Raw genomic sequence first — 17,746 nt, forward strand, 5'->3', positions numbered from 1 at the left:
CGGTGGCCTCGACGCTTCATTAAACGCGCAGCCGATTTCATTTGGATAGAACAGAAGAGGGTGCCGACACGATGCGCCCCGCAATTGGCCTCACGTTCTCTCCTTCTCTCTCTCTCTCTCTCTCTCTCTCTCTCTCTCTCTCTCTCTCTCTCTCTCTCTCTCTCTCTCTCTCTCCCTCTCTCTCGCTCGCTCCGCGCCGTTCCTCGCTCTTCCGCGTTCTGCAGTGACTCTGATTTTTTCCCCGGGGCCGTCCGCTCCGCCTCGCCGCCCGGTCTGCTGGCTGACGCTCTAAAAAGAGGGAGCTCAAACTAATTGGCACTGGTCGGGTTGGAATCCCTGCTCCGCTCTGCTCCGCTCTGCCACGCGCTTCTTCTCCGTCGCACTCCTTTCCACGTTGTTCTTTCGGCTCCGTTGTTTTTTATCTTTTGGCCTTTTTCGTTCCGCGCTGCACCTCCTCGTCCTGTTCGTCCTTGTCGCGCAACCTTTTGTTTCCGACAGATGGGTCGTGGAAAAAGGACGATGGGTTATTAGGTCTTTCTCTTTTGGTATTTACCGGCCAGTCTCGGGTTCAAATACCGCCGCTGCGAAGCAGCAGTTCTTTCCTACGAACCTCAATTTTTTTTGAGGTTTTATTTTTTTAAGAAGCCGCGGGTCGTTGCCGGTGGGAAATTTCCCGGTACACGCAAATAAAAAGCGTCGCGCGGCGACAAAGTTTGAAATCTCGGGAAGGGGTGGCGGTCCTTGTTACGATAATGAACGAGGCGGACGGACGGCCAGACAAGCAGGCAAGCCGGCGGACGTGGCCCAATTCCACCGAAACGAGCACCTATAGTTTCCCGGGCCCACGGCGGGCGGGCGGGTGGGGTGGGGCGTGGCGGGGCGGGGCGGGCGGGGGGGGGGGCGGGCGGGCGGGCGGGGTGGGGTGGGGGGTGGCGGGGCGGGGCGTGGCGTGGCGGGTGGGGCGGGAAGGGTGGGGTGGGGCCCTGGCGGGGCGTGGCGGGGTGGGGGGGGGCGGGGCGGGGCGGGCGGGGTGGGGTGGGCGTGGCGGGGCGGGGCGGGGTGGGGCGGGGGGGGGCGGGGCGTGGCGGGGTGGGGCGGGGCGGGGCGAGCGGTCACCGCCGAGTGAGAGAGCCGTTGCTGTTAGACCTCGCTGCCTTCCGGCGCGCCGACCAGCACCAGCGTGTGTTTCCCTCGCGGCATCAAATTTAATTTGGACGACTTAAAAAAAAAACACACACGGGAAAACGGCGCGCGTTTTCTTATTTTGGACCCCATTTGCGCCAGCTTCGCCAGCGACCCGGTGGCTATCGGATTTCGAAAAGCACGTGGAGTCGGCCAGAGCGCGGTGTCCAGCCGACCCCTTTTGGAATGCCGTCACTGACACCAAAAGCCATGTAAGTGAGAGTAAACGTATTTTTTTGTAATTTTTTTGTCGGGAAGGGGGCTGAAATTGAAATATTTTTCCCAGCCACACGTTTGTTGTTTTTTTTTTTGCGAGTGTAGCCGCTGCCACTTTGCGTCCCGCCACGCGTACACAATTTCACGGCGTCTGCGCGAGGAGGGCCAGGACGGCTAGGACGGCCGGGGAGGACGGCCCGGGCGGCGCCGCCGGGCCGGTAGGCAACACATCGTGCGCCGGCGACGCCCGGCTGGCGGAGGGAGAGGGGGAGAGGGAGGGAGAGGGGGCTGTCGATTAGGGGAAGGACACAGGGGAGGTGCGAGTTGGGGGGGGGAGGCGTTTGAGGAATGGCTCATGGACCCTTATTATTGGACGGGAATGCAAACGTGGAGGAAGGAATGGGCCGTTCAGACAATAGCGTGTGTGAGTTGTGTGCGGGGAGGAGGGGGGGGGAGAGAGAGAGTGTGTGTGTGTGTCAGACTGTACGCGTGCGTGCCTGTTCCCCGCACGGCAGCCGCGCTCCAGATTTCGGGCTGCGGCCTGCCGCCCGCGCGGATCCGAAACAAAAGCATAAATCAAGATTTCATTAGTCGCCAATGACGTGTGTTTTGTGCGGATGGCGGAGGGCGTGGCGTCGTAACGACGCGCGCCGTAACGAAGCAAGTCGCTCACACTGTATTTGTTTGTGCGCCCCTCTGTGGTGTGTGTGTGTGTGTGTTGGCCCGAACGCCCCACTGAGGGTGTCGGAGGGGCGATGTCCATGATGGAGCAACGTGCCGTGCAAGTGACCATTTCAATGTGGCGGGGGCGGCACTCTGACCGGAATTAACGCCCGAGGACCCTGCGGGAAACTAACCGGCGACGGCGCGCGCGCGTCGCTACCGCCTCTCTCGCACTCGTGGGGCGTGGCGGCGTGCCGCGGGCGAGCGAGAGAGGCAGACAGCTCGGGGGGATCATCTTCTTATTGTTATTATCAACTCGCGGCAATAAGGGACGTCCGATGCCGAGGGGCCTGCAGTAAAGTGCAGTGCTCACCGCCGTGGCGGCTCGGCGGCCCAGACAGGCTCGGCGCGCTAAAGTCGCAGTGTTTATGGAAGTCGGGGGGCCGCCAGCCCCGCCAGCCCCCGCGCCCGGGTGGGACCAGGCCCACGCACTCCGATCAGGCCCTCGGCGTCGTGTCCGAAAATGTGACGCCGCTGCTGGAGGCGGCTTGGACGCGCCGACTTATGCAGATCGGCCGGGGACGCGTTATGCACGTTTTGCTCCTGCTGGAGCGTCTGCGCAATGCTGCGCAACCCCTCGGCCGTTGGCCGCCAGGCGAGCTGGCGGGCTGGCGGGCTGGCGGGCTGGCGGGCTGGCTGCTGGCTGGCTGGCTGGCTGGCTGTGGGTGAGGGCCGCTTCGCTCGGTTCGCTACCGCTCGCTCCGCCCGCCACGCCCGATATTCATAGACGTTATTTGTGTCCGCCATGTGTCTGCTGCACACCGCGGGTCGACAACCTGCCCCCCGCCCCCCGCGGTTTCGTGTCTGGTGGAAATCGCGCGCGCGGAAAAGACAACGGGGAATGAAACAGAAAATTGATTGACATTGTGCGTCTCGCCGCCGTCGTGCTCGTCGCGGTGGTGGCGGTTGCCCCCCACTCGGCCCTGATGACGGCAGGCACGCCGACGACGACGGAAGACAAGCGGGCCGCCGCCGCCGCCGCCGCCGCGACGCGCTGGACGACTCAGAGAGCGGCGCGGCCCCCGCGCGGCAGGCAGCACCGCGACACGGAGACACAGAGCGCCACGCCGCCAGGCCGCCGCCGCACGGCAAGCGCGAGGACTCCACGGCGACCTGCGGCCCGCGGCACGAGGTGAGCGTCGTCGAGTGTTTCGTCCGTCAGCGTCTTGGTGTCCATCAGCGCTGTGGAGCCCTCAGCAGGCCTTTTAGCGTACGAGTAACGGACCTCTCACTTCAATTGTGTGAGAAAAAATATATTTAAATTTTGAAGTGTTGATAGTTTGGCTGCTCTGGTTCGTTTTTCTTGGTCGCGCAATGTTGCTGTAACGCTGTGACCTCCACGATGTATCTGTGTCCCTCCTACCCGGTGACATGACTCGGGAGGCAAGGTTGCCGACGGTCCTGCCGCGGTGACCTCGCGATGTCTCCGTTCCCTCCTAGTGCCAGCCCAAGTGACCTGCATTGCCAGCTCCATCATGGCGCCCCCGTCGGCACCCTGCGCGGCCTGTCTTTTCTCCTCCCCTGTGAACTCCCCCCCCCCTCCCACCCCCACGTCGGCGGCGACACGGCGCGTCGCCCCTTGCCCATCACGCATCTGTCACTTCCGGTTTTTCGCGCCGAGCACGTCACGACGCCGGGGGGCAAAAGACGGGCGCGGCTGCGTCCGGGTCGCCCGGAAAAATGTGCTGCCGCCGGCGGTATTCGAACGCGGGCCCGCGCCGTGTTCGGAACGACGACCCGGCCGGGAGAGGGCGCGCGGCGCGGCGCGGCGCGGTGCGGAATTAGCATACTGGGTTACACGGCGTCGCGCGGAGCCGTGTCCCGCCAGCCCTCCGAACGCAGCTGCCGTCGCTCTGTCCCGCTCGCTCTCACGAGCCGCCCGGCCGGTCCGCGGGGGCGCGAGAGAGACGGAGCGACGCCAGCAGCGCGCGGAAGCAGACTCCAGCGCTGTTCGAACCCCGCCCGTGATGCAGATGCCGCACCGGGTTCTTCAAACAGCGCGCCTTGCTTCGGCTTGCTTCGCCTTGCTTCGGCTTGCTTCGTCTCACCGATATTATCATTAATTTCCTGCCGTTCTTTTGTTTTTTATTTCTCCTGCAGGCGGCGCAACATGGCGTGGCTACTGCGCCTGGCGGGGCTGCTGTCCTGCGTGTCGCTGGTGTACGCCTCTTGCGGGGAAAACGGCACGTAAGTTCCGAGAAACACGAACTCACTCTTGATTGTTGGTGTCAAAAGTTTTGTGGTACCAGAAAAAAGATCGTAAGATCCACTGTAATATTTTATTGGACATGCAGCCGGTCTAATGTCGAAGTTGTTTCCCGCTCGGGTTCGAATCCCCGCGTCACTTAGTCTTTTTTTTTTCCTGACCGCCAGCGCGCGCACGCACTTGGCCGCTAGCAGCCCACATGCCCCGACCGTCCGCCCACGCCTTCTTGACCACGCCACGCCGAGGCTCGGCTCGGCACGGCTCGGCCAGCTCGTCCCTGACCAATCGCCGCGCGGCGTCGCTCAATTGTTTTAATTTCCTTGTCAGGGCCTCGAATTGGTGCAATTATGACAGACCTTGCCTCCCTCTCCAGCGAGCACCGCGTTAGCGTGCCGTTCGGAAAATTTCGTGGAAACGCGGCGAAAAGGAAAGGAGGAGGAGGAGGAGGAGGAGGGGGAGGAGGAGGAGGAGGAGGAGGAGGGGGAGGAGGAGGGGAGGAGGAGGAGGAGGAGGAGGGGGAGGAGGAGGAGGAGGAGGAGGAGGAGGAGGAGGAGGGGGAGGAGGAGGAGGAGGAGGAGGAGGAGGAGGAGGAGGGGGAGGAGGAGGAGGAGGAGGAGGAGGAGGAGGGAAAAGGGGGAAAAGGGGGAGAAGTTTCAGAAGCAACCCGAAATGCTGTTTAAAATGTCCCCGGTCACGTTTCCCGGCCGATGAACACAGCGGCGCCGCGACGCCAGATTACGCGACCAACACGATTCTAGTGGCGCGCTGGCAGTGCCCTGGCCAGCCCTGCCGGCAGTGGCGGCACTACGGACCAGAAAATCATGCCGACCCATTATTAGTTACCCGCCGCGCCGCCGGGGCGCTACCCGCGCTAGCCGCGCTAGCGCTGCACTAGTGTCGGCGGGGCGCTGGTTATCAGATTAGGGTGGGTAGTGTTGTGGTCGTTTTGCGGGGAAGCCCCCCTCCTCTTTTCCTGGTCTGGTTCAGCAGCAGCAGCCGGCCGGAGAGAGAGCGAAAAAAAGAGTCTACTTTCGAGAGGGAAACTTATGATAAATATTTGGTGTTTAGCGAGTCGGCCGCTCCGCCCGGCAAGAAGGAGTTGATGGCGGCGTGGCAGGCCTTCCTGCAGCAGGACTCGGGCAATGTCACGCTGCTCGCCTTCGACGGCACCATCCTGCAGCACGTGAGTACCTCGTTGAGTGCCTCGTTGAGGTGTTGGGGCACGCGCCCCGGACCCCCGGGCCGTGCCAATATGCTGAGGCTTGAGAGAGCCCGGCGCGCCACCGGGAGCGGTTGGTCGGTTAGGGGCCAGGAATTTCCAAACGGTGTCGAGACTTTACTTTGGAACCAAGTGCCCTCCTAAAAGTCTTTCCTGCTATGAGGTCGTTTACAAAACATTTCCCTCCAAAAAATGTTGTTTTTTTTTTCAGCACGTGGGGGCGAGGTCCCTCCGCAAGATGCTGACCCCGCTGCACCTGCACCGCGGCGCGGTCATGAAGTACGTCTCCGCCAGCGACTGGCAGACCTTCTCCGAGGAGCCGCAGCAGCCCTGGGGCATCGTGCAGATCGAGGGGCTGGTGAGTTCAAACAACAACAACAACAACAACAACAACAACAAACCGTGTTAGACTGACACTGTTGTTGCTGTCTGATAGATCGAAGGCACCATGGCGGACCACGAGGGCCCGCACCTGCTCACCGCCAACCTGCACAACATGTTCATCAAGGTGTCCTGGGACGGCCATGACGGTGACTGCAGCAACCACACCATCTGCATGGTGACGGCTGGGTAAGCATTTTTTTCGGGTTAGGGGCATTTTTTTTTTCAGAGAGTGGGTAACTATTTGACTGTAGTGCTGCGATTTTTTTGCTGCTACGTATGGGTTACAAGAGGTTGAGAGCCGCGCTGTCTTATACGTGATTTTGGTCACGATTAGGTACGTCAAGAACCTGATGACCGACGAGAACTACGTGCGCTGGGGCCAGGACGTGGAGGCGCTGGTGGCGGGGGCGGCCGTCACGGGGCTCGTCTCGCAGCTGTACCACCTGGCCGAGCGGCTACCCGGCTGGGGCTACTGCCCGGAACTCTCCAGCGACAAGGCACGCTCGCACTGGAAGCCCTTCTGAAGACGAGCCGCGGCCTAAACGGGTCTTCCTTGTTGTTTTAGGGCGAGCTGGGCGGCTTCGGATACTTGTGACCGAGTAACCGTCCTTCGGGAATAGAGCGCGCCGGGAAGACCGGAGGCCGTAAGCCACCCCGGCACTCCAAGGGCCGGAGAGAAAGACACTCACTCTGTGATTTGGAAACAAGGAAATAAAAGAGACTTGAGAGAGCAAAGTGTGATGACGAGCACCGATCGACCCGACTGCGTGGTTGGACCACCCACACCGTAAAAGGCGCTGTTCTTCGCGACACTCCGCTCGCCGGGGAGCTCCGCTAGCGCGCTGGCGGCGTTAAAGGTCTTGAAGAACCGCGCACCGGGAACGGCGCGGCCGCGCTCCAAACTTTAAGTCGTTTGGGGGAGGGGAGGGGGCAAAAGAAAGTCGATCTGGTTTGCTGGAGTGGCTTGCATAGTGTCCATGACGCGGCGAGGTGGTACTTTTAGGAGGTACTGCTCCCTCGGCGTCGTGGCCGACAACTTCGTTCCCGAGGAAAAGAGAGTCCGAACGAGAGTCCGAAATGGTTTTCCAGCGAAGAACAAACACTGCGAAAAGGACGCTTTTTGGTCCCTTACACTCTACAAAAAATGTCCTGTCAACGCCGTTAATTTATTACCAATGTTTGCTGTTATGCAATTCACGGCGTTTGCTGTGAACTAGTTCACGGCGTTCACTGTGATCTCGGTTACAGTGTTCACTGTGATCTGGCCACAGTAAACGCCGTGAATTGGAGCCTGATTTGCAGTACTTCGGTGCTTAGCGGCGTCAAACTCACAGTGTTTACTGGGGACCAGATCACAGTGAACACCGCGAACAAGATCACAGTGAATCCCGTGAGCAGATCACAGTAAACGCTGTGAATTGACCTACAGTGAAAACTGGTAATAAATTAACGGCATTTACAGGACATTTTTGGTAGAGTGTAGGATCCATGCTTAAAGTAAACTGGTTCTGAAAAAAAAAAACCTGAACGTCCATGGTAAGGTACGGTCCACGTAAATAATTGACCAGACTCCGTCCTTATCTTCACTTTTTCCTACCGGTGTAGCCCCATTGATGCAAATACTCCTCCCCCTTCTCCATCTTCTTCTCCCCACTCATTTGCGCCACACACAGCCCCACAGTGTGGGCGATTGCGTTAGCTCCACTTGACTGGCCGCGCCGCATCTTGAGCGGCGGTATCTCTGCAGCCACAGCGCCGGTTTGCGTCCACCGTTCATTTTAGACCGTCCGAGCCTCTCTCTCTCTCTCTCTCTCTCTCTCTCTCTCTCTCTCTCTCTCTCTCTCTCTCTCTCTCTCTCTCTCTCTCTCCCTCTCTCTCTCTCTCTCTCTCTCCCTCTCTCTCTCTCTCTCTCTCTCTCTGCGCGGACTGAGCAGGGATTCTCCTCCTTCCCCCTCACGTGCAGGGAGATGCAAGAGCGAGCCTCGCTGGCCCCAGCAGTGCGCCGTCTGCTCCCGCGAGGCCTGCACCGCCAACATGAAGGTCTTGGAGGCGGCGGTGTTGTTGTCGGTGGCGGCGGTGGTCGCCGCGGCCGTGGACGCCAGCCAAGGCGTCACCCAGGAACCCGACAGGTATTTTCGATTTTCATCTGTTTTCTCCGGTATTTTTTTGGTAATTAGCGCTGAAGCGGGTGGCTCCTTTATGGCCGTCACTGTGAAGGAGTATTCCCCCGGAATAAATCCGCTGAAAAAAGGAAAAGTGGGGAAAGGACCGGCGATGAAGTGGCCGACGAGGAGGACGGCGACGAACCCGCGGTGGCAGCGCTCCGCTGATGTAGCCGTATTGCACCCAGTGACAAAAGAAACCGTGCTTTTTTTTCAGCAGTCTTGATATCACGTCAAACAGGTTGTGGCATCCGTATCAACTATTTTTAAAAACGTGAGTGTCTTTTTTTGTCGATTTCCCCCGTTACACGTTTTTACAATCGATCCCGTCGTTCCGTCCTAACCAATTCCTCATCACGAATTCACGCATAAAAATGCCATTTCCCCACGGTCAAAATAATACGGGAAGGACGAGGCAGACTTCGCGCCATTTTCCCCCCTCAAATCCCGCAGGGCCACGGGGCTGGTGCCCGCGCCGGCCTGCGGGCTGTCCTACTCCCAGGCGCTGGCGCTGGCCCACCGGGCGTGGGAGGACCTGCTGCTCATCTTGGGGGACCGCGTCGAGCTGCTGGCCTTCGAGGACACCGTCATGCAGTATGTGAGTAAGGCCGTGTGGCCAGCGCGTGTGGGGGCCCAGGCGGCCCGCCTCGGGGCTGCCCTGCCCTCCGGGGGCTCCAATCCCGGCCATTAGCTCCCCGCCCCACCCCGCCCCGCCCCGCCGCGCCCCGTGCGGCCCCCACCGGGGCCCGGGGGCATCCCGGAAAGAAGATTGGTCGGCTGGCCGGGCTTAGAGCGCCCCCGAGGACCTCAGCAACGCATTCCGTGCCAGCCAGCAGCACCGGCAGCACCGGCAGCCAGGCCCTTCAAATATTAAATCTCCTCCCGGCATTAGTTCTGTTCTAAATGAGGTTCCACGTGGCCGCGGCCGCCGGGGCGGTGCGGGGTGGTGGGGTGCAGCCAGCCGCGGGCCGACTTATCGGCAGAGGCCCAACCCGCGAGCAATTAGAGAAAAACGTTCCGCCGCTGGGAGCTTCGCTGGCGGGCCGGACCGCGGGGCGTCTGATCAACTTAAGAGAAACCACAGCATCGCTTCCCCGGGGCCCCGCACTTACAAAGAAAAACCCTGGTGGGAATCGAACTCGGGACCTGCGGCGTCGCAAACCGACGCCTCTAACCGCGCGGCCACGCTCTCTGCCCGCAGTACAAGCACGCGTCGCTGCGCCGCACGCTGCGCCCGCTGCACCTCGTGGAGGGCACCGAGATCTCCGGGCTGCGGAGCGGCGAGGTGACGCTGCTCGGCGTCAACGACACGGAGCCCGCCGTCTACTTCAGCGTCAAGCTCAAGCCCCTCAAGGTGCGCGTTACTTTTTACAGGGCGATTCGATTGGCTGGCGGCACTGCAACGCCGGCAACCTTTTTACCTTTTATCCCCCCCGCGTCCCAGATCCGCGGCGCGCTGCGCACGGGCGACAACAGTCACCTGCTGCGGGCGTTCCTGGTGGACATGACCTTCCGTTTCCGCACGCTGGTGGACAGCAGGGACCTGGCCAGGCTGGCCACGCCGCAGCAGGAGCGCGGCGGGGCCAGCGGGGCCAGCGGGGCCGCCACCTCGGCAGGCACGGCCGGCACCACCGCCGCCCCCAAGAGGGAGCAGAGGGAGGTGGCGGCCACTCGGTATGGCCTGGCACGCGCCGGCCACGTTACCCACCTCCAGGTATACACTATAAACTTTGCAGTGCTTTGCGGGGCCGTCCCCTGGCCTGGGTTCAAATACCACCCTTTTTTTTCAGTTTTCTGTTGCTTTTTTCTTGCTTTTTGAGTGTGTTTTTGTTGTTGTTTTTTTCTCGAGGTGGCGAGCGGGGACCGCACCGAGACGGCCTTTGGGCAGGAGGTGGAGGCGCTGCTGGCCGGCGCCGCGGTCACCAGTGTGTGGCACGAGCTGCAGCGCGCGGCCAGTGTGCACGTCACGTGGCAGAGGGAGACGCCGCAGCCCCTGCACTGGGACTCCACGCAGGTGCGTACGCTTTTTCTCTCTCTCTCTCTCTCTCTCTCTCTCTCTCTCTCTCTCTCTCTCTCTCTCTCTCTCTCTCTCTCTCTCTCTCTAACCTCAAAATCTGTTCCAGGCTCCGCGGTCCTGGGTCGACGCTTGACCGGCCGTCGATGCGCCACCGCCCCGGTTCCAGCAGTTCCAGCGTGCTGCGACTCCAGCGAAGATTCCGCTCCAGAAACGGAGACAACAACATCATCAACAACAACACACCTCGTGCACGGTTTTGCGGGCGGGGCCCACTGCGCAGCCCTGCCGCCGGCCGGGCCAACCAGAAGTTGCAAAACATCTTCCAGCTGAAAACAACTTTTGCATTTGGCACCGCGCGCGTTAGTTAGGCACTGCACAAACTCCTCAAGATGCGGAGGGTGCGCTGCCTCCCCCCCCCCTCTCTCTCTCTCTCTCTCTCTCTCTCTCTCTCTCTCTCTCTCTCACTCTTTGCTCGCGAGCTCACAAATTCTCCCTCACACTTCCGGGCTGGCGTCTCCGCGCGTCCCCGTCTCCACTCGGCCCCGACTTGTTCGGAAACTGATGACTGGAGGGAAGGCGAACTACTGATCACTTTTCGGCGCTACTCTCGCCGCGTCCCTGCAGAGAGTGCTTTTCGTCGCTCCGTCTCCGTCGCACCTGTGGGGCGTTCTTCTGGGTGCGAGGGACGCAGAGCGACGAAGACGACTCCCGAAATCAGTCCCCCGCGCCACTGCCGTGCCGCTGCGCTGCGGATAGACTTGGCCTCGCACAATGCGCCTGTTTTCGGAAACAGACGGGGAAGCACATTTCTTTATCATTTTGTTAGTCGAAAATAAAGTAGACCTGAGAATATTTGTCCTTGTTTTGTTGTGTTGAGGTTTTCTTTTATGTTGGCGGCACCGCGGGTCCCACTCACGATGATACACCTCCCTGCCGGGGCGATTGCTAACTTGTTGTGTTGTTTTATGCGGAGGTTGGCAGCGGAAATCGGAGCGCAGGAGTTGGTGCGCCTGGTACGCGGGACTCCGCGCCGCTCGTGTGCGACTGCCAGTCTGCCAGCTCGCCAGGGCGGCCACCCAGCGCGCTCGAGGCCGAGCCCGCCGAGCGGGCAGAGCGGGCGGAGCGAGGCGGCCTTCCCTAAATAGGCGCGGAGAACAAGCGAGTCGGCAACAAGAAATTAAAATGAAGAGGCAAAAGGGAGCCGCCGAGCGACGAGGAAACAAGGTTATCCAGAGGGAGGGCTTTGGGAGGGGGGGGGGTAGTGGGCCGAAAGGGCCAAAGGGGCCGGCGGGCCAAAGCAAGGATGTTTAAGTGGTCTATGCAGGATTGAAAATTTATAGCCGGAGGACTCCGACCGACGGCATCGTAGAATTGAGCGATAGGACATGAAGAGAGTGGACTTGGCTTACAAAAGCGGGAAGATATTTAAAGACGAATTGCCTTGTATTTTTCTAGTGAAATTATTCTGCAAAAACCTTCCTTTTTTGGGGGGTCGCAGGGAGTTAGTTCTGCACTCCGAAAGTATACAGCCAAGACTTGTTGACCGAGGCGTGGGTAAGCCCGCTGATAGAAAAGAAGAAAATCTGGGCAGACAGGCGGGCAGGCCGAGCAGGCAGGCAGGCCGAACGGGCCGGCAGACCGAGCTGGCAGGCAGGCCCGGGCAGGCCCTGAGCAAACGAACCAGTCCGAGTTACTTTGCTGCACTCAAGTGGGGGCGGCCCGGCCGGCTGAAGCCTCGGCTGAAGCTTGGGCGCCCTTATGCTATATCACGAGACTGCGCCTCGGCAGCGCCCCACCTCGGAAAAAAAGGAGCAACCAACAAAAAGGGGGATTTTTGTGCCACCTGCACGCCAAAGGCACAACGGGTCTACCAACCAACAGCACGAAAAAGAAAAAGACTGTGGTCGTGTTTTGTTCGACTAGCTAAGTAAATTCAATAGCTGCCATCGAAAATCCGAAAACCTACAATCAAAAGTGGACCGAAGAGGACCGCGACGAGGACACTAAGCTGGGGGTTCATTGTCGTCGTGCAAAGTGCCCAGCTTTTGGTTGTAGCTATCAAAAGCCAATCAAACAGTACGGTATTTATTTTATTTTTTTGTCAGGGTGGTTCTAAGGTGGACCACGACTTCCGTTCCAAAGTCCTGTAGGCGAGCCAGCATGTCACTACGGCAGGTAAAGAGGAGCCATACCTCGGCCATGCCGTGCCGCTTCCTCGCCCGGCGAACTGGCCCCGGCCTCTGCACCAGCAGCCCCTCTCCACGGCCCCTTGGAATCCCCAGACTACATAAACGCATGAAATATCTACTGCGCTGTCAGATTTAAATCTCTCCACAGCGCCGGTTCGCGTTCGAAGTGCGCATGTGTGTGTATATGTGTGTGTGCGAGAGAGAGAGAGTGTGTGTACATGTGTGAGGGAGAGAGAGAGAGAGAGAGAGAGAGAGAGGAGAGAGAGAGAGAGAGAGATGGAGGGGAGAGTCACCGAAAGTAATGCGTACTTGGGGACCAGTCAGGCTACCGGGGCGTTCATCGTGAGCGTGTGTGTGAGAGAGAGAGACTGTGATTGTGTGCATGCATGTGTCTGCGTGTGTACGAGCGAGAGAGACAGAGAGAGAGAGGGAGAGGGGAAGCCTTCCTGAAACTCGCCCTCAACTTCGGACTCGAGGCGAAGGTGGTCTGGAGCCAAAGCGATTGGTTGTCCGAGGCCAGAACCAGCAGCGCGGGGCCGGGACTGGCCGCCCCGTCTCTGTCGCACTCATGGGGCGCCACGCAGGAGTGCGAGAGAGACAGAGCGATGAGTGGATCCTTCGGAATCAGGCGGCCGGCCGGCCAGGACAACGCCCATAAAGATGACGGATGCTGTTTTGAGTGCAGAGTAAACCCCATTCCGAAGTCGGAGTAGTCCGACTGCTGGGGGTGGTTCGGGACGAGCGGGGCGGAGCGGGGCGGAGCGGGGGGTGGGGGGTCTTCCGCAGCACTGCCGCCCCGTCCTCTTTTTGATCCAGGCCAGTACAACAGGCAGGGCGGGCAGGGCAGAAGGGCAGGCGGCAGGGCGGGCGTCAAACAAGAGAGCCGAGGCGGGGCAAGGCCGGGCAAGGCAGCAAGGCCCGTGGGCCGCCGAGTCAGCCCCGCTGAGTTGCTGCTTCCTTTGGATGACAGTGTTGCCAATAGATCACCGCCCTGCCCGGCCCTGCCCGGCCCTGCCCCGCCAGGCCTTGCCCAATCCGCTGCCACCGCGTCAGCACTCCGCCTCGTTTGCTGCCGGTGGTTGTGTTGCCGGGCCCGCTGTGCTGCTAAACCCAGCCGGCGACAGTGCTGCCACCCGCCCGATTTGGCGCCGAAGGGTTGGCACTCCAGGTTGCCTGCATCGCATGCTTCGCAGGGGCTAGTCCGGCCTCGTTCCTAACGGCGCCGCGCTGCGGGGCCGCTTTTGCAGTGCAGGACCATGCACCGCCACTGTCAGCCCAAACGGCTGCCCTTTTTTCCGCTTCGACCTGGACAGGAAGACTGTCTGTCAGGCGGGGAAAAGTGAGGTGGGAAAAAGTGCGAATAAGAAAACGGGCATCGCGAAGGCGAAGGGGTTGAGGGGAACGGGGGGGATCCCGACTGGCCTCCGGCAGGGCAGCGCGGAGCGCGTGCCCAGGGTTTCGAATGGCTGGCCCCGCAGACTGAGAGCCGTTTTCGTCGCTCTGTCTCTCTCGCACTCACGGGGCGCGCCGTACGGGTGCGAGAGAGACGGAGACTCTTGGAACCAGTCTGCTGGCCTCTCGCACCCTCGCGTCGAGACAAAGGTAGCCGTGCGAGTACGCGAGGGCGCGGGGCTGCACCGCGCGCCGTCGCTCCGTCTCTCTCGCACTCGTGGGGCGCTCCGTATGGGTGCGAGAGAGACAGAGCGACGAAGCTCAGTTCGGAATGAGACTGCTGGGCGAGGCCGGCGATAAGACAGGAGCGGTGCGTGGCGGCCTGGCTGCCCTGCCTGCCTGCCCAGCCCCGTGATGGTTCGTGCCGCACTATCGGCAGCTTGGAAACGGACAAACAGACTGGCAGTCGGACGGGCAGACAGGCATGCAGGCAGACAGACTGGCGTACACTCGGATACACAGCCACAAGAGACTTGATTGTCTGCGCGTCACCACACTGTGCAGCTCCCCACAGAGCAGGCCGCACGACGCGCCGCGAGTTATTAACTTGATTTAGGGGATGAAAAGGAGACAGAGAGAGAAGAAAAAAGTGGTGGAGGTGACCAGCTCATGTCATCCTCGGGGTTGTACAACCCATAGAGCAAATGAGGGTATTTTTCATGTCTTATTCAAGTGTTACATTGAATTAGAAAAGTTTGGCAATTTGGGGGACGCTGGGGCCGGGGTCGGTCGGCCGCCTCGGCCTGGGCTAGTGCCCCCGAAGCTGCCGCGGCCGGCCGCTGGCCGTGCTGCGGGGTGGCGTGGAGCAGGGCGGGGCGGGGTGGGGCGGGGCGGGGCGGGGTGCGGTGGGGTAGGGTGAGGCGGGGCGGGGCGGGGCGGCCGGATGTCTCCACCGACTCGTTATCCCGCGGCCGGCCTGCACAGTGATCCGCACAGCGCGCGGCCTGATTGAAAATGCTTATCAAATATCCAACTTGCAAATCCCCGGATCGCGCTGCAGAGAATGAGCAGCTTACCGCGCGGGCGCGGCGGGCGCGGCCATGATCGGACGCGGCCTGGAGCCTGGGCGGGCGGAGCGCTGAGGACGTGAGAGCGCGCGGCAGCTGTTGATGACCCCCGCCGACCACCGCACCACCTGCTCCCCGCACTCGCCGCCACCTGCAGTAAAACTCTCTGCAATTCCGAATCGTCGTCGCTCTGTCTCTCTCGCACCTCTGCGGCGCGCCCCGTGAGTGCGAGAGAGACGGACTCTCGGAATCAGTCTGCGGAAGCACTGCGATGCGAGGCAGCGGGGCGGCGGCATCGCGGCAGGCCGGGCTGCTTTGGCGCTTTGCTGTTCGCTGTTCATGACGGCGCTCCCGGGAGGGTAGTTCCACTCACAGCCCGCCGCCCTCCGCCCCGCGCAAAGGCCCCGCCAGCGCCGCGCTCGCCCGGCCGGCCAGCCCGGGGTCAGGGTGGCGTGAAAAATGATACCGTGGACGCTGATTCCGAACCCGCGTCGCTGCCCTGTCTCCCTCGCGCCCCCGCGAGGGGCCGCGTGAGTGCGAGAGAGACAGCGCGGCGGGGCGGTGCCCTGGCGGTGCCCTGGCGTTGCCGCGGTGTGATGTCGGCCGGCTGATGGCCAGTGGACGGAAGGGGCCGCCGTGCCGCCATTCTGCGACGCCTCGTCCTCGTCGTCCTCGTCCGCGTCGCCCCCGCCTGCTCGACAACACCGGCCAGCCCCACAAGAGTGATTACGACGCGCGCGGCGGGGAACGGATGGGGCGGCCGAAACCAGTGCCGAACCTCCAAACGTCTCAAAACCAAGATTTCGAAGAGTTGTCATTTTCCAACATGCGTGACAACTCTAAAATGAACTCGTTTGAACTGGAGCACCCCCTTCCCCCGAATTAAATCAAGTTCCAAACGAAGTCAAACTGTCTGCACGTGCTCCCGGGCACGGCCTCCCCCTTCCCCTCCACCGCGGTGTGATGCCTCCGACAACAAAAACAACAACAAGCGAACCTCACAATGTTGCAAGCCCAAGGAGTTTCCCTCGTGGCGGCAAAATTTAAACCTCGCGCGTCCAATGAAACGCCGCCGCGCTGCAGGCTGTTTCCGGACGTCGCTCCGTCTCTCTCCCTCTCTCGCTGTCGCGAGGCGTCCCGAGGCGTGCGAGCGAGACAGAGCGACGGCGGTTCGGAATCGCGCGGCTCCACGACAGTTTATTAGACGGCTGCAGTGCGCTGCGAGCCGGCCGGATGATTCCGAGAGTCGGTTTCGCGTCGCTCTGTCTCTCTCGCACTCGTGGGGCGTCCCGTAGGTGCGAGAGAGACAGAGCGACGCGAAACCGACCCTCGGAATCGCCCTGCAAGCGAGTAATGGCCAAATTACCAACAGCCTCGCGTCAGTTTTCGGCGCGGCGGGGCGCAGCGCGGCACGGTGGAGATTTCGGCTCGGCCCCGCTCGGCCCCAGTGGAGGGAAATGTATCAGGCGATTCAGCAAGCTCCTTCTCGACTCGGCGATGTCCAAAGTTTTGGCCCCGCTCGGCGCGGCGCGGGGCGCGAGCGTGCAGCTTTAGCGGCAAACGGCGCTTGTAGTGTACTGCTCCACTGCTCCGCCCGGTCCGCTGGGACGCGCGGCGCGGCATGCGGGCCCTCGTATATGGCAGCCACTTGCCAGTCTCCGCGCACACCGGGGCCAGTGGAGCCTGCAAGCGAACGCTGCAGCTGTTTGCCGGAATTAAATTACAAATTCAAACCTCTTTCCAAAAAAAATCTCATTCAACGAACGTTAATGAAAGCAGATGATCCACCGCGTTTCACAACTGCTGTGATAGCCGAGAGGTTAGAGACGTGGGATCGAGTTACCGCAGGCCGGCGTTCGAACACCAGCGTCACAAAAGTTTTTTCGACTTGCTATCCTAAGGGTGGTGGTTCGAGGCCATGTGAGCGGAGCCGTGTGCAACAGGCCCACATGCCGGAGGTTCGACTCCTAACAAATATTTCCATTTAATTTTACTGCCTCACCCAGTGCGGTTCAAACCCGTAAACGTGAGCCCACTCCGAGCATGGGACGTGGTGGTCCAGGGAGTAGAGGCGTCGGTTCTCAGTGCTAGGGTCGGCGGTTCGACTCCCCAACTTCTTGCGAAATTTTGACCGGGTCGGTCGAGTCCTGTTGCGTCAAGAACCCACCTCACGCCGACCCCCTCATCATGGGCCGTGGTGGCCGAGAGCGTAAAGTCGTGTGATCCCGATGGCGGGGTCCGGGGATCGAATCCCATCATTTCATTACATTTTTCGACCGCCTTCCTCCCAGTGCAACTCAAACCCGTCGTCCAACACGCTGCCAGACGTACAAGCGTGATAGCGTAGTGGTCAGAGTCACATTCACCTGGCCACTCCGCTGTGGGTGTCTAAAAAGCAATCCGCTTCGGCGGGTTGGCCTCGGCACTGGAGCGATGGCGTATTTGATCCATCAATCCAGACCACCCGGTGTGTGGTTGCGGGTGGTGCCTCCTCGACTTGTCGGGGAGGCGATGATAAGTCCTTTGAAGCTGGCCTAAAACGCTGTATGTTCGGTACGGGAGCGCCGGACAGTGGGGGTACCATGGGGTACACAACCAACCCTACGAAAACAAGAAGCTCCCACCAAACCTCTTCTCTGTCTGAGTCTCTCTCTGTCTCTCTGTCGTCTCACTCTACGTCCCGCCCCTCAAAGAGCTTCGTACTGGGTGCTCTCACCCAGCTGCCTGAGCTTTGGGGTCCTACTGGGTCCCCCGGCGAACGCTTGGGTCGCTGACGGGATTAACCCCAGGTACCTGATAGCACCGGTTCCCATCCCGAACACCGAAGTAAAGCAGGAGGCCTCCCCATTAAGACTGGGGAGGGGGTGTAGAGTTCAAATTTTTTCTTTTCTCTTTCAAATTCAAACGGAAACGAAATCTCCCCGGTGGCTCGGACAAGGCGCCATGAAACTGGATGCCACGCCGCCGTCCCCGCCGCCGCCGTCCCCGT

At 60.9% G+C, this 17,746-nt stretch overlaps 1 protein-coding gene across 3 annotated transcripts; it reads left to right on the forward strand.

The window, feature by feature from the left end:
* Nucleotides 1-3,141: 3,141 nt before the first annotated feature.
* On the forward strand, nucleotides 3,142-6,665 carry LOC117640152. 3 transcript variants are annotated; one of them, XM_034376427.1, is made up of 7 exons: nucleotides 3,142-3,253; nucleotides 4,222-4,308; nucleotides 5,396-5,510; nucleotides 5,758-5,904; nucleotides 5,983-6,116; nucleotides 6,265-6,427; nucleotides 6,496-6,665. In XM_034376427.1, the coding sequence occupies exons 2-7, from the start codon at nucleotides 4,232-4,234 to the stop codon at nucleotides 6,523-6,525; spliced, it is 666 nt and encodes a 221-aa protein (XP_034232318.1). In that variant the 5' UTR covers nucleotides 3,142-3,253; nucleotides 4,222-4,231; the 3' UTR covers nucleotides 6,526-6,665. The 3 variants fall into 3 exon arrangements, with proteins under 3 accessions (XP_034232318.1, XP_034232319.1, XP_034232320.1); XM_034376428.1 differs by lacking the exon at nucleotides 3,142-3,253 and adding an exon at nucleotides 3,268-3,362; XM_034376429.1 differs by lacking the exons at nucleotides 3,142-3,253; nucleotides 4,222-4,308 and adding an exon at nucleotides 5,136-5,252.
* Nucleotides 6,666-17,746: the final 11,081 nt, after the last annotated feature.

This window comes from Thrips palmi, unplaced genomic scaffold (assembly GCF_012932325.1).
Source record: "Thrips palmi isolate BJ-2018 unplaced genomic scaffold, TpBJ-2018v1 HiC_scaffold_12, whole genome shotgun sequence".
Taxonomy (NCBI): domain Eukaryota; kingdom Metazoa; phylum Arthropoda; class Insecta; order Thysanoptera; family Thripidae; genus Thrips; species Thrips palmi.